Raw genomic sequence first — 15,251 nt, forward strand, 5'->3', positions numbered from 1 at the left:
CCCCCACAAATGATTCTCCGACCTCTACTTGCACCGTATAGCACACAGGCACACACCACGTGCACTCATGTGAATAAATGTAGTAATTTATTTAAATGAAGAAAGATCAGCCTGTTCTAGGACAGTCAGGGCTACACAGGTAGATCCTGTCTCAAAAATAAATAAAACAGCCGGGCGGTGGTGGCGCACGCCTTTAATCCCAGCACTCGGGAGGCAGAGCCAGGCGGATCTCTGTGAGTTCGAGGCCAGCCTGGGCTACCAAGTGAGTCCCAGGAAAGGCGCAAAGCTACACAGAGAAACCCTGTCTCGAAAAACCAAAAAAAAAAAAAAAAAAAAATAAATAAATAAATAAATAAATAAAACGAAGGAAAAAAATAGGATTTAAACTAGTGTGTGTTTTGAATGCCTAAATGCCCAAAATGGTATTTGCTGGGCAAACTGTGATGACGCAATAGTGGAGAGAAGGTCTGTACAACACCTACTGTGTGCTGGTGGCATTATGGTGCAGCAATTCTCTTGGATTTTTTTTTTTTTTACCCCCAAAGAACTGAAAACCTGCACTCAGACATGCCCTTGCAAAAGAGAAATGGCCTAGAGCAGCGCCATGCCCAATGACCCAAAGATGGAGCCAGTGTTCTTAAACACTGAGCCATCTTTCCAGCTCCCTCATTCATATTCATGATGGAGCAGCCATGACTAGCCACTAGCCAGCCAATGGTCTGATTCTCCTAGGGGGAGCTCTTCCTTGGTCTAATGAGCCACGGCTAAGGACACAAAGGACATTTGATTTCAGATTGAAGCTGGAAAGGGAAGCACTGTTCTTTTGCTGTGAAGAGACAGCGTGACCAAGTCAACTCATTTAAAAAAAAAAAAAAGAAAGAAAGCATTTAATTAGAGGCTCGCTTACAGTTTCAGAGGCTTAGTCCATTATTATCATGGCGGGGAGCGTGGTGGCAGGCAGGCAGGTGCTGGAGAAGTAGCTGAGAGCTACATCCTGATCCAAAAGCAGAGTGAGAGAGATGGAGAGAGACAGAGGAGTGGAGAGTGGGGTGGGGGAGAGAGAGAAGAGAGAGAAGACTGAGCCTGGTATGGGCTTTTGAAACCTCAAAGCCCACCCCCAGTGACACATCTCCTCCAACAAGGCCACACCTCCTAATCCTAGGAATCCTATCAAAGGAATCCTATCATGCCCTTGTGACTAAGCATTCAAATATGTGAGCCTATAGGGGTCATTCTTATTCAACCCACCACAGGCATGCATGATTAATATATTAATCTTTGCAACAATTAAACATTTAAATATTGTGGTTCTGAACCTGGCCATGATCCTTGTCTTCTAAGAACTTATAGCCTATCACCATCATCACCATCATCATCACCATCACCATCATCATCATCATCATCATCATCACCACAACCATCACCATCATCATCATCATCATCATCACTATCATCAGCATCACCATCATCATCATCATCACCATCACCATCACCATCATCATCATCATCATCACTATCATCAGCATCACCACAACCATCACCATCATCACCATCATCATCACCATCACCATCACCATCATCATCATCATCATCATCATCACCACTGTCATCAGCATCACCACAACCATCATCATCATCATCACCATCAGCATCACCACTACCATCATCATCACCACCACCGCCATGTTAACAGTTGTGGTTCATTGGACTTCAAGTATGGTGCTTATTCTTGGCAATCTCACAATTCCCTTAATGAAAATTAGGCAATCAGAGCTCTTTCTTTGTGAACCGCAGCCCCAGGGACATTTGAGATGTAAAATGTGCATTTCAGGGGAACAAGTACCGATATTCAGCTTGCACTTAATCAGAGGCCTGGTGGGTGGAGCTGTAAGGGAAGGCAAGGGACAGGGGCATGCAGATGCTGGGGGGGGGGGACTGTTATTGGAAGAGTGTAAGCACCAAAAGAATGACTTGATAAGATGGACAGTGAGAAGAAAGGTTTTAATGAGAGCAACGAGTTGGATGGGAGAACCTGGTGTCCCGGACTCTGCAGCCACAGCCACGCCTTACCCTCTTCAGCAGGAGGCAGAAACAAGGGGTTCTCTCCTCCTTTTACCCCTGACGCTGCCCAAGAAATCCTGAGCTTAGCCCTCTGTCCTATTCCTTGGCTCTCACCTTGCTTCCTGTTTGCTGACCCTGCCTTTTCCTACAGTACTGTGGCCTGGGAACTTGCCTCTAGCTCCAGCCAGTTCCACTGGCTTCTTCTCCCTTTGCTCTGGCCTTCCTGAGACTTCTTTGATGCAGGCCCACAACGTAGGCCCAAGAGAGTCAAGCCACAGGCATAATGGTGCTGACTATAAGTAATTGACAGTAATCCTGTGTCACACAATAAGGATTTATTATGCTAAGGAAGAACGGTGGGAGACCGGACTTCACCGGAAGTCGCAATTAGGTCAGGCTTGCTTGTGAACAAGTCTCTTTTGGGGATATTCCAAGAAGGTGGAAGCTGATGGCTCCTTCCATCACACCCTCTCTCTCTCCCCTCCCTCTTCTTCCCTCCTTCAATCACTCCCTCTCTCCTCTCCCACTGTGAATTTTCTCTATCCAGGATAACTTCATTCTGTCTTCCTCTGTGTTCCAGGAGGTGGAATGCCCTGCTGGAATCAAACCAACGTCTCTTCAGCTCTGCGTATGACAGCGATGGTGGCTCACTGACGGAAGAGTGTCTCCTCCCGAGAGGGCAGCGTTGGGGTTAAAAAGGAGCCGCTGTCAGGCATGTGTGGATATTCCGGTAGATTAAACAAAAACAACAACACAGTCCACAGGAGCTTAAATATAGAATTACCATATGGTCCAGCAATTCCTCTGGGAGCTATTTATACCTAGGAGAATTAAAAGCAGGAGCTGGGTGTGTTGACTCACACCTGTCATCTCAGCACTTAGGAGGCAGAGACAGGACTGCCCCAAGTTCAAAGTCAGCCTGGGCTACACAGTGAGGCCAAGGTAGACTACAGAGTGAGACCTTGTCTTAAAACAAAACAGTTAGGATCTTTCCAACACTTGAATCAAAAAACCAACTAACAGTCAGGTGGTGGTGGCGCACACCTTTAATCCCAGCACTCGGGAGGCAGAGCCAGGCGGATCTCTGTGAGTTCAAGGCCAGCCTGGGCTACAATCCAGGACAAAACAAAAACAAAACCAACAACCAAAAGACAAACAACTAAACCAAAACAGTTAGGCATGGTGGCTCCTACTTGTAATCTCAGCACTTACCAGGCTGAGACAGGAGGGTCAGGAGCCAAGGCCAGCTTGCCTAGGAGGACAGATCCTGATAACAAAAGAGTCAGAGAGAGAGCTAAGACTTACACTTGCTTTTCCACCACGGGACACCTTCCACAGCAGAAGGCCCTCGTGAGATGCCACGCAGATGTCAACATCATGCTCTTGGACTTACTTTCTTTATCAATTGCCTGATTCCAGGTATTTTTTTCTATTCCAACAGTAATAGACTAAGACAGGTGTTGGTAATGGTTGCATAACAAAGTGCGTGTACTTAATGCTACTGAACTGGATACTGGAAAATAATTCAAGGCAAGATGGCTCAGTGGGTAAAGGAGTCTGCTACCAAGCCTGATGACCTGCGTTTGTCCCCCAGGACCCATATGGCAGAAGGAAATAACTCCCACAAGTTGTCCTATGATCTCTACACACAGGCAATGAATGACATACATCGACACACACCAATAAAAATAAATTCAAAGCCGGGCGGTGGTGGCGCACGCCTTTAATCCCAGCACTCGGGAGGCAGAGCCAGGCGGATCTCTGTGAGTTCGAGGCCAGCCTGGACTACCAAGTGAGTTCCAGGAAAGGCGCAAAGCTACACAGAGAAACCCTGTCTTGAAAAACCAAAAAAAAAAAAAAAAAAAAAAATAAATAAATAAATAAATAAATAAATAAATAAATAAATTCAAGCTTCACATGGGGGCACGTGCCTAGAACTCTAGCAGTTGGGAGATGGGACCTCAGAGGATCACAATTTTGAGGTTATCCTTAGTTTCATAGGGAGTTTGAGGGTAGGCCAAGCTTCTTGAAATCCTGTCTGAAATTTAAATAAAAAGAAAGACTAGGTGTGGTGATACATTGTGTACCCTAATAAAGCTTGCCTGAGGATCAGAGGACTGAGCCAGCCACTAGATCAGACATGGAGGCCAGACAGTGGTGGCACACACCCTTAATCCTGTCACTCGGAGGCAGAGATCCATCTGGATCTCTGTGAGTTCAAGGCCGCGCTGGAAACAGAGCCAGGCAGTGGTGGTACATGACTTTAATCCCAGGAAGTGATGGCAGGGCGGAGAAAGGTATGTAAGGCCTGAGGAAACAGGAACTAAAGCAGTTCAGTTGAGACCCTTTTGGGTGAGGACTCAGAGGATTTCAGTCAGAGGATTCATGGAGTTTGTGAGGTAATAGGTGGAGGCTGTGGCTTGCTCTGCTTCTCTGATCTTTCAGCTTTTACCCCAATATCTGGCACCAGGTTTTTATTATAAGACCATCTAAGATTCGAATAACAACTAGGCATGGAGGCACACACCTTTAATCCCAGCACTCAGGAGGCAGAGGCAGGCCGATCTCTGGGAGTTCAAGGCCAGCCTGGTCTACACAGGGGTTCCAGGACAGCCAGGGCTGTATAGAGAGAAATAGAGTCAGCCTTCTGCTCCTGTGTCTTGGGACCTGCTTGCGGCTTCAGGAACCACCATTGATGCCCATAATACATTCAGATGGTACCAATGGTTACAAGTCCTAAGAGTTGCTCAACCCTTTGGCTAGCAATGATGGGTTGCTGGGTTGTATTAGGGGAAATGCCCAAACCTGTCGCATGTGCAGCCACGCAGACTGTTGAGAAAGGAAATTCATGGTCTCCGGTTTTCAATACCACCCTGGAATTCTTGTTTTTCCTGCTGGCTCTTTCGCCTTGATCACCATAGCAACAACTTTGAATTTTCTGCACTGCCCTCCCACCACTGAGCCCTGGGTCTTCCCCTTCCCTTGAGGTGGTACTGTGTTCCCCGAAATATTGTGCACGCTAATAAACTTACCTGGGGTCAGAGAACAGAACAGCCACAATATTAAACATAGAGGATAGGCAGTGGTAGCACACGCCTTTAATCCTAGCATTCCAGAGGCAGAGATCTACCTGGATCTCTGTGTGTTCAAGGATACAGCCAAGCATGGTGACTCATCACGTCTTTAATCCCAAGGAGTGATGGCAGAAAGCAGAAAGGTATATAAGGCGTGAAGACCAGAAACTAGAAGCTTTTAGCTGGTTAAGCATTCAGGCTTTCAAGAAGCAGTTCATCTGAGATTCATTTGGATGAGGACTCAGAGGCATCCAGTCTGAGGAAACAGGATCAGCTGAGGAATTGGCGAGGTGAGGAGGCTGTGGCTTGTTCTGCTTCTCTGATCTTCCAGCGTTCACCCCAATAACTGGCCCAGGGTTTGTTTTTATTAATAAGAACTTTTAAGATTCCTGCTGCTACATTCTCCCCCACTGGGCTACTCTGCCTCTTACTTCCTGCAGAAAACAGAGGCTACCTGACTCGGGACCGCCTTCCCCTCATCACTGACGTGTTAACACACTCCCCTCTTCCTCTCTCCCAACTGACAGAGGCAGTTGCTCTGTCCCATAGAACCTTCTATTTCTTCACTGTCTAAAAGGTGGGGGGGCACTAGGCACATGTGGCTAGTGTCATCGGATGCTTCAAGTTTTTTATTTTATTTAAATTGATTTTAAAAAAACGGCTGCCTGTGGGAGAGGCTTGGAGCTCAGCGGGAAAAGCCTATTTATTTATTTATTGAGGGAAAAGCGTGTTTAAATCCAGAGTTTCCTCCTAACCTCTGCCGCCACGGAGCAGCAGGCTCTCATTCACCTGGAGTAGGGGATGAGGAAGAGGGAAAGCCAAGACGGCACAGGGTGCCACTTCCAGGTGCCACGGAGCCACGGAGAGGGGAAAGTACCACTTGGCATTGTTTGCACAACCACGGTGAACTGTGCTGAAAGAGGACACACCTAGGGACAGAGAGAGGCTCTCGTCATTGACGCAAAGCCACGTCAGCGTCGACAGGAACAAAGAACCTGCGCTGGGAGGAGGAAAAGACTCCGACACTAGCCAGGGAGAGATGCGCCGGAGGTGACGTCACTGGTGAGCGCCTGCGAAGGAGGACCAGGCATGTTTTCTCCTTGAGGCCAAACCCAAGCAATCTAAAGAGAAGGAAACCCGTCTTGGGTAGCTGATCCAGTTCGCTTCGGGTGGCTCCAGCCCGTTTCCTACAGCCAAACATCTCAAACCTGATGAGTTCAAGGACCACAGTCCCCATCTCTGCCACCTCCACACCATTTGGCTGGCCAGGGTTTCCCAAACTCTACTGGAAGAAAATTCTTCCTCCTCAGATGCTGGATGCCTGGGTCCATAGAACTCCTGTAGTTTTTTTTTTTTTTTTTAACTCTTTGGGAGCCTGCCACCCAGCTCCCAAATAAATACATGGAGACTTACTCTTACTTATGAATGCCCAGCCTTAGCTTGGCTTGTTTCTAGCCAGCTTTTCTAATTTAAATGATCCCAGTTCTCTTTAACTACTTTTTGCCTCTGGGCTTTGTATCTTTCTTTATTCTGTGTATCTTTCTTTCCTCCACAGATCCAGGGAGGCTACCAAGCAGGGGGGACCCTAGGATGACTGTGGCTTATAATAAGTTTTGGTTTTGCCCAATCACTGGGCAAGCTTTAGTGAAACAGTTCACTGTTAGGATAAGAATTTGTACCGTACCAAGCTGATGAAAGGATATGCTGGCTGCACTTTCAGGAGGGGAGGCTAAACTCTTTTTAGATTATGGATTAGCCTGTAGAAAAATGTCTGCCGTAAATCAAACAGTGAAGGGGAAGATGAATAGGAATCTCACTTACACAACTTAAGTAAAATATAGCTCTCTGAACAGATGAAAAATAAAATAAAATAAAGCCAGGTAACTTAATACAAATGGAAGGGCCTGTTTGTTTTAGATGTTAAGGTCTTCAGTCCCACAGTCTCTTGCAGGCTAAGATTCAACCAATTCTAATTTCAGTAACCACAACAGAACCAAAAATTGATTACAAATGTCTACTTTTCTAAAGAAACTAGCCTATCAGAAATCCCTGCAGAGAGCACCTGCTCTGTGTCCCCAGAATGCACAGACAGGTTTGGTGGGGCTCCTGTCTGCCTGATCTCACTTTCATCTACTTCTTGGAAACTTCAGGAACGGGGCTTCTCAAAAGCCGGCCATCCACAGAGATGCCCTCTCCTGCTCTGGTCCCATGGGTTTGTAGAAAGCTTCTCACCACTGCCTTCAGGGGGCGCCCTTGAGGCACCACCCGCAGGTCTCACCTGCCTCTTGAGACTGCAGAAACTTTCTATGGTCTGTTAGTTCCCCAAGGCCCCGAGGCCAAACCCAGGTTCTGTATGGAAAGAGAAGCTCCCTTCTTTCCTGAGTCACCAAGTACCACCAAAGTAGGGCTTCCTGAGCCCGGGAACTCTTGAGACTTTCCTGATAATTGGTTGTCAGTGGCAGCCGCAGACCCTCTTCCACTGGGGCTCAGGTGAGTGGCTGATGCTGCCCTCAGAGACTTGGTGCTTTGTTTTTTTAAACCTCCCCTCTAGGTGGCATGATGATGGGGTATCTTCCCGCAACACAAACATTAAAAAAAAAAAAAATGCAGAGGCAGGCGGATCTCTGTGAGTTCAAGGCCAGCCTGGACTACAGAGTGAGTTCCAGGAAAGGCGCAAAGCTACACAGAGAAACCCTGTCTCGAAAAACCAAAAAAAAAAAAAAAAAAAAAAAAAAAATGTGACTCGGAGTAAGCATTGAAGGACAGCAACCATCAGAGAATCTACATGAAGAGAATTGCTAACGACGTCCTAAGGAGACAGGCAATGATCACGTGAATCTCCAGGCCACATGTTCACTGCAAAAGGGAAAAAAAAAATCTTTCTTTTTCTATATATCTTTCTTTCCTTCTTACTCTGTGGCTGGCTGTGTGGCTGGCCCCTGGTGTCCTCTCTTCCCTCCCCCCCAATCTAGCTTTCTCCTCTTCAATTATTCTCTCAGCCTGCCATCCCCCCATCCTTTCTCCTGCCTTGCTATTGGCCGGTCATCTCTTTATTAGACCATCAGGTGTCTTAGACAGGCACAGTAACACAGCTTCACAGAGTTAAATAAATGCAACATAAAAGAATACAACACAGCTTTGCGTCATTAAACAAATGTTCCACAGCATAAAGGAATGTAACACATCTTAAACTAATATTCCACATCAAGCTCCCATTCTCACCCTGCTTAATAACACAGGACTCTGTCCTGTTCCATAGTTTATCTGTCCACCCTTCACTAGTGCTGCTTAATGACGAAGCTTTGTCGCTACTCTTACGGTCTGTGACCACTGGCTTATTGGAGCAGTGTTCTTCCGATGGCTTCTGGGGGCACAGTGCCTCCTGCTCTTCCTTCCTTCCTTCCCAATTGCCTCTTCTGGTTAGTGTCCTCAGGCCGCTTCTGATCCCCTCTGCTGGGTTCTTTTGAGACAGGGTCTCTCTGTGTAGCTTTGGCACCTTTCTTGAATCTCACTCTGTAGTCCAGTCTGGCCTCGAACTCACAGAGATCCGCCTGGCTCTGCTTCCCGAGTGCTGGGATTAAAGGTGTGCGCCATTGCCCAGGCCCAGCGAGAGTTTTACAACCAGTAGTTTGCTTGGGGAAAGACAATGGAGAAGTGGGACGGGGCTGGGAGGATGGAAGGCGGAAGCAGTCAAGGGCCAGTTCCTGCTTCCGGGCTTGCTGCCCTGGGAGATGGCCTGGGAGATGGCAGCCCACAGAGCTGTCCTATCCAAAAGAGGAAGTGAGTCTCCTGGCCTCAGGTCTATTCTGAGAAGCACACCCCCATGCCACCATCTCTCATTCTCCCTCTTTTGGAAGGTTGCCCACAGGCATGGCTGATGGATCAGGGAGAGGTGGCAGAACCAATCAGATTTATTCTCCTTGGATCCTGGAATCCAGAGATCTGGACTTGTACTTGAATAAGAGCCCAGTTGGGGGATGGGGGGTGGTGGATGATGATTTTTGAGAAGCAGAGATATCACACGTTACAGAGACACCCAGTGGGTGTCCAGAGAGACAGAACCACATGGCTCAGATGAGTGGAATTGAAAGAGCAACCTCAGCACAGGGAGATTTCAGCTTCCGATTCTAACAGGTTCGCAGGAGCTCGGGCCACATTTCAGATCCTCTCATAGTTACTGAGAAATGCTGACTCCTGTTACCGCTGCAGTCAGCTTTATCTGTTCTCAAGGAAAACCCCCAGTTTCCCCTAAAGAGACCTACACACACACACACACACACACACACACACACACACACACACTTTTCCAAGAAGTCGCCCTTCACATCCGACAATCCCTGTTCACATCACAATCCGGCTTCCTACTTCACAAAGAGGCAGACACCGACAGCCGCGTTCCTCTCTAGCTGGCTTACTTCTTTGAAAGTGTCCAATGTTCACATCTATAATTTCCCCTCCTGCAATTTTCCCTTGACAGCATAGCTCCATTAGATCAACTCCTATAGCTGGTGGCGCACGCCTTTAATCCCAGCACTTGGGAGGCAGAGGCAGGTGGATCTCTGTGAGTTCAAGGCCAGCCTGGTCTACAGAGCAAGTTTGAGGACAACCAGGACCACCCAGTGAAACCCTGTCTCAACCCCCCCCCCAAAAAAAAAAGAAAAGAAATAAGGAAGCACCACTGGGATTAGAACTCAAGGACTTGCACATGCCATTTAAGCATACCACTGAACCACAGCCCAGCTACAGATTTTGGTGACTTTTTTAAATTAAAGGTTTATTTTTATGTATGTCTGCTTGTATGTACACACATGTACATGCAGGTGCCTGCAGAGGCCAGAAGAGGGTGTCAGATCCCTTGCAGCTGAAGTTACAGACAGTGGTGAGCCACCCGACATGGTTTTGGGGAACTGAACTTATGTTGTCTGGAAAAGCAGCAAGTGCTCTTAACTGTGGGATTCTCTCTTCAGGCCCTGTTTTTTATTTTGTTTTGTTTTGTTTTTTTTTTAAACAGCATATATGGAGGGAGGGGGAGAAGGGAGGGAGGGAGGGAGGGAAGGAGGGAAGGAAGGTTATAGCCACCAACACTATTCACCAAATAGTTCTGCTGCTTCTGTTTCTAAGTACACCAAGGATGTACCGGGGATGTCCCGGGGATGTACCCAGGCACTGAACTCCCAGGCTCTCTAGTGGATGGGTGGGACCAAGTGATTACTTTGGCCAATGAGTGACAAGCAGTAGTAAGTACTTTGTTTCTTTCTGGGTCTGTGTTTAATTGCTGCTGTGAGAACTCCGGAGCTCTCCTTCAAATGTTCAAGATGAGGCTGCTCCGTTAGTGTTGGATGGGTAGCGCGGATGAGAACGAAACCATTACTAGAAGCCGCGAGGGTGCTTGGTAATGAATGGCTGCATAGTCTGTCCTGTGCTGACTGAGAGAAACATAGGCGTGCTGAGAAGGAATTGTTGGAGCTGGTGTGTGTGAGGAGAAGGGAGTCTGAGAATGATAAGAGCCCCAAAGGACAGCATGAGACCAGGAGTGTCAGAGAAATCAAGGGAAGAATTATCCCAAGAAGTACAGAGTAAGTGGCCATGCTGTTGAATGAGCATGTCCAAGGGGTCAAGTGAAATAAGGAATATATATATATATGTTCGGTAAGTCTGGCCACTGAGAAGTGTTGGTAATCTTCTTGGGAACAGCTGTGGGGGCTTGGATAGGAATCCCCCATAGGCTCACAGAGTTGAAAGCTTCGTCACCGGGGAGCAGCACTATAAGGAGGTGTGGCCTTCTCAGAGGAAGTGAGTCACTGGAGGCGGGCCTTAAGGTTTCAAATGCTCAAGCCAGGCCCAGTGTCTCTCTCTATTTCCTGCTGCCTGCTGATCCAGATGTAGGACTTTCGGATCTTTCTCCAGCACCGTGTCTGCCTGCGTATACCACCATGCTTCCCGCCAGGATGATAATGCACTGAACCTCTGAACTGTAAGCCAGCCCCAATGAAATGTTTTCCTTTGTAAAAGCTGCCATGGTCATGGTGTCTTTTCACAGCAATAACTAACCTAGACAACATGGAGTGATATGGTGGCGAAAATACAGGAAAGACAGACCATGAAATATCCATGGGAGATAGTCAGTAGGTGGTGCAAAGAAAATAGTATAGAATGGCCAAGTGGTGGTGGCGCACGCCTTTAATCCCAGCATTCGGGAGGCAGAGGCATGTGGATCTCTGCGAGTTCGAGGCCAGCCTGGGCTACAGAGTGAGTTCCAGGACAGGCTACACAGAGAAACCGTCTCGGAAAAAAAAAAAGAAAAAAGAAATAAAAAGAAAAGAAAATAGTAGAATGATTTGCCTGCTCTGGGCATTTCTAGAAATTGAATTATCAGATGTTCTGGTTCCTTTCACATCTCCAAAGGTTCATCCAAGTTATAGCATCTATATGTTCTTTATTCCTTTTTTATGACTGAATACTATTTCATCATACGCATATGCCATGTTTTCTTGATCCGTTCTTTAGTGAATGGACATTTTTGGACTTGCACACCTATTCATTGCTATATCTACTAGTTCCTTGTATTCCTGGGGATGAATAAATGAATGAATGGCATGGAGAGAACTGTCCAAAGTCATAGTTGATACAATGCAAAGCCAGGATTGGAAATCAGGCAGCTAGCCTTCTAGTTCTAACCACCAGACTTTACTCCCCTAATGGGAACCCTGTATATCTGCTATTTAAATATTTTTGTTACATTCATCTTTGGGGTATGTGTGTGTGTGTGTGTGTGTGTGTGTGTGTGTGTGTGTGTGTGTGTGTATACAGTTCAATGGAGTTATTTTTCTCTTATTATTTGGGTCCTGGGTATTGAACTCAGGTCATCAGGCTTGATGGTAAGCACTATTACCATCTCAGTGGCCCCATCTAGTCTATTTACAGATGAAGATTACCGTATTCCTCAGAGTTCTGGGAAAGCGATGACCTCCTCAAGCAAAGAAACCAGTGGTGGTACAAAGGTGGGGGCAGGATGGAGAGAAAGCAGTTAGAGTGTGCTGCCTGTGGCTGGCAACAGAGGGAAGCCCTTACCACTCCTGAGCACAAAGGACAAAGCCAGAGTTCCCAAGTAGGAATCTGAACAGAGAGGGCTGGGAGACTCATCCAGTCTCCCTGTCCCCTAGACTCTTGAACTGAAGTCAGCAGAGGTGGGGACAGCAGCCTTGATGGAGATCATAGGGAAGAGAAAGTACAAACTCAGATGGGAAACGTGCAAATCTGCCTGGCCAGTAATCGAGCCGGAAAGAGAGCAATGGGTCGAGTTGGTTGCAAAGAGAAGACTCTTTTCTACTCTTTCTAGCTAGCAAATGACTCTTGCTTGTTTTCTTTCTTTCTTAGGGAGGAGCACTCCCCTCTGAAGTCAGACTCTCAGAATCAAACATTCCACTTGTGCCTGGAGAGTCCTAAGTCTTGATGCAGAGAAAGAACCACCATATCCATGTTAGTTCAGAGCCTCAGACACAGGGGTCTGCGAGTGCCTCCCGTTCGATGCCAACCATGTCTTTATTACACATGGCCCTCGGTCTGCTGTGTTACCCGTGTCAGAAGCTGCCCATTTTATACACCCTGCTTTCCATCAGCCTGCCCGGTGGGGTTTCAGCCTGGGCATGGCAGCTCACAACTGTAACCCCAGAACGTGATAGGTGGAGGCAGGGAGATGAGGAGTTCAGGGCCAGCCTCAGCTTCTTAGGAAGTTCAAAAGAAAGGGGGCCTGAGTTAGCTACATAAGACCCTGTCCCAAAACAAAACAAAACAAAAAACCCCAAGTCAAAAAATCAAACAAGGTATCATCTCAACTCCACCTTCCTCGGAACCCAACTCCTCTCCTGTCTGGGGACATCCTTGGTCCTCCAGCAGATAGCCTGCCCCAGGCATGCTCAGGAGGGCTACTTCTGCTGGATGGTAGCTTTGTTCCTGGTTTGCAGCTGACTGGCCCGAGTCATGGGTTGACCTCCCAGGGCATGGAGCAGGACAGAATCTAGAGGATCAAGTAAGTAAGAAGCAGTGTAAATATAGTCCCCCATCCCATAATGAATCTGATCCCGCCCACCGTCATCTGCAGACCAGCGTATTGTCAGGAACAGGGAAAGACAAAAGCTGCCATTCATTCACCCCGTGCACCTGTACGTGTGGACTGAACAAAGGGTTGTGGAAAATGAACGGGTAATTTCTGTGATTCGTAGTGGCGCACTCCACTAACCCCAGCACTCAGGAGGTGGAGGCAGGAGGATCAGAAGTTCAAGGCCAGCCTCAGGTAAATAACAAATCTGAGGCCAGCCTGGATGCGTGAGAACCTGTCTCCAACAAGCAAGACCAGCAAAAGAAAACAAAACGGATGAGTCTTAACGGGGCTAGAGGCAATGGAAGCATCTAGGCCCCTCTCTGAGTCACACGGGGTCTTATGACATTTGAAGGGCAGCCCCTTTCGGGTTCAAAGGAGCACAAGGAGAGGGGGAGGGGGAATTTAAAAAATGCCCATCTCCTGAACACCATCTTTGTGCGGGTGTCTGGGGGAGGATGGCAGGGCGGGGTCATCTGTCAGCTAAGCCTGTAGGACTTGGTTCTTGTTTATTCCACTCACATTTGGGGCAGCTGCCAGGACCCGCCCCCACTGCAGTCACTGGAAGAACTGGAAGTTCAGTGTTCCTGCTAAGACTTGGTGCGTTTTCTTTGGCTGCTCCTACCTAGCTGGGTGTTTGCTGAGGTCTAGCCTGGGAGGGTCTAGCCAAGGTCCAGCCTGAACAGAGAGCGAGCCTGTCGCCATGCCGGCTTGCTGCAGCTGGAGTGACGTCTTGCAGTATGAGACGAACAAAGTCACCCGGATCCAGAGCATGAATTATGGCACCATTAAGTGGCTCCTGCACGTGATCGTCTTTTCTTATGTGAGGTAAGTGGGGTGTGGGATGGGCAGATCTCTGCAGCACTGGACAGCACCGACACCCCCAGGGTGCACCTGCAGGTGCACTTGCTGGATTCCACGTGGTGGTCAAATCTGAGACACACGCTCTCATAGCTGGCTTAGAGGAAACGGGAGGAGGAAGCTGCCCTTGGCTGCAGCTGGAGCAAGCCACAAAGAAAGGGTGGCGGGCTATGTGCCTCCCTTCAGCCTTTTCAACTGCAGCCCAGGGATGCCAGGATGAGCAGGGCAGGGCATGCCTGAGGAACCTGGAGACACAGGCCAACATCCTGGGCTCCCAGAGTGGAGGTGGGGATTTCCCCTGGGGAGTCTGAGTCATCCTTGAGCTTAGGAGGTATAGGACCAGGTTTGGAAATGTTGTTTTGGAGCATGGAGGGGGCCCCTTTAAAACAGCTTATGAAGTTACAATGTGTACCTTGGACTTTCACCGATTTACAGTGTCCTTGTTCATGGTTTCCAGTGTCTTCACTGAGCTGTACGGTGGTTGAAAGAAAGAAAGAAAGAAAGAAAGAAGGAAGGAAGGAAGGAAGGAAGGAAGGAAGGAAGGAAGGAAGGAAGGAAAGAAAGAAAGAAAGAAAGAAAGAAAGAAAGAAAGAAAGAAAGAAAGAAAGAAAGAAAGAAAGAAAGAAAGAAAAAGAAAGTTTAGAACATTTCCAGCTGAGCATGGAGGCAGAGGCAGGTGGATCTCTGAGTCCACCTGGTCTACAGAGTGGGTTCCAGGACAGCCAGGGCTACACAGAGAAACCCTGTCTTCAAAAAACCAAACCAAAACAACAACAACAACAGAGCATTTTCCCAAAATGAATCTCCCCACCCTCTAGCCATCATTTTCGACCTCGCCACTGTCCCTTAGTTTCCATGCATTTATCTATTTTTCACATTTCATATAAACAGAACCACACAGCATTCGATCCTTTGTGACTGGCTCTTCCTCTTAGCATGTTTTTAGTGTTCACTTACATTGTCACGTGTGTTAATGCTGTTCAGATTCTATGACTGGATAACAGTCCACTGTGTGGAAACTACTTCTCCATTTGTCAGGTGATGGATGTGGGATTGTTGCTATTCTTGTCATCCGGACCTAGGCCCTAATTTCTCCTGGGCTTACCTAGAAGGGGACTTGTTGGGTCACACGGCAGGTGCATGTCACTCTCGGAGGC

General features: G+C 47.7%; 2 protein-coding genes across 2 annotated transcripts in view; one reads left to right on the forward strand and one right to left on the reverse strand.

Annotated features, from left to right (window-relative positions):
* The window catches only part of Ift81 (intraflagellar transport 81), a 206,187-nt gene that overhangs the window by 131,478 nt on the left and 59,458 nt on the right, over positions 1-15,251 (reverse strand). The gene's annotated exons all lie outside the window — the stretch shown is intronic.
* P2rx7 (purinergic receptor P2X 7) overlaps positions 13,655-15,251 on the forward strand; it is a 39,118-nt gene continuing 37,521 nt past the window's right edge. The window contains exon 1 of the mRNA XM_052755339.1: positions 13,655-14,061. Within this exon, the coding sequence (XP_052611299.1) occupies positions 13,937-14,061 (125 nt within the window). The 5' untranslated portion in view covers positions 13,655-13,936. The remainder of the gene's footprint in view (positions 14,062-15,251) is intronic.

The sequence above is a fragment of the Peromyscus californicus genome, unplaced genomic scaffold (genome assembly GCF_007827085.1).
Source record: "Peromyscus californicus insignis strain IS unplaced genomic scaffold, ASM782708v3 Scaffold_2__1_contigs__length_46816999, whole genome shotgun sequence".
In the NCBI taxonomy this organism is placed as follows: domain Eukaryota; kingdom Metazoa; phylum Chordata; class Mammalia; order Rodentia; family Cricetidae; genus Peromyscus; species Peromyscus californicus.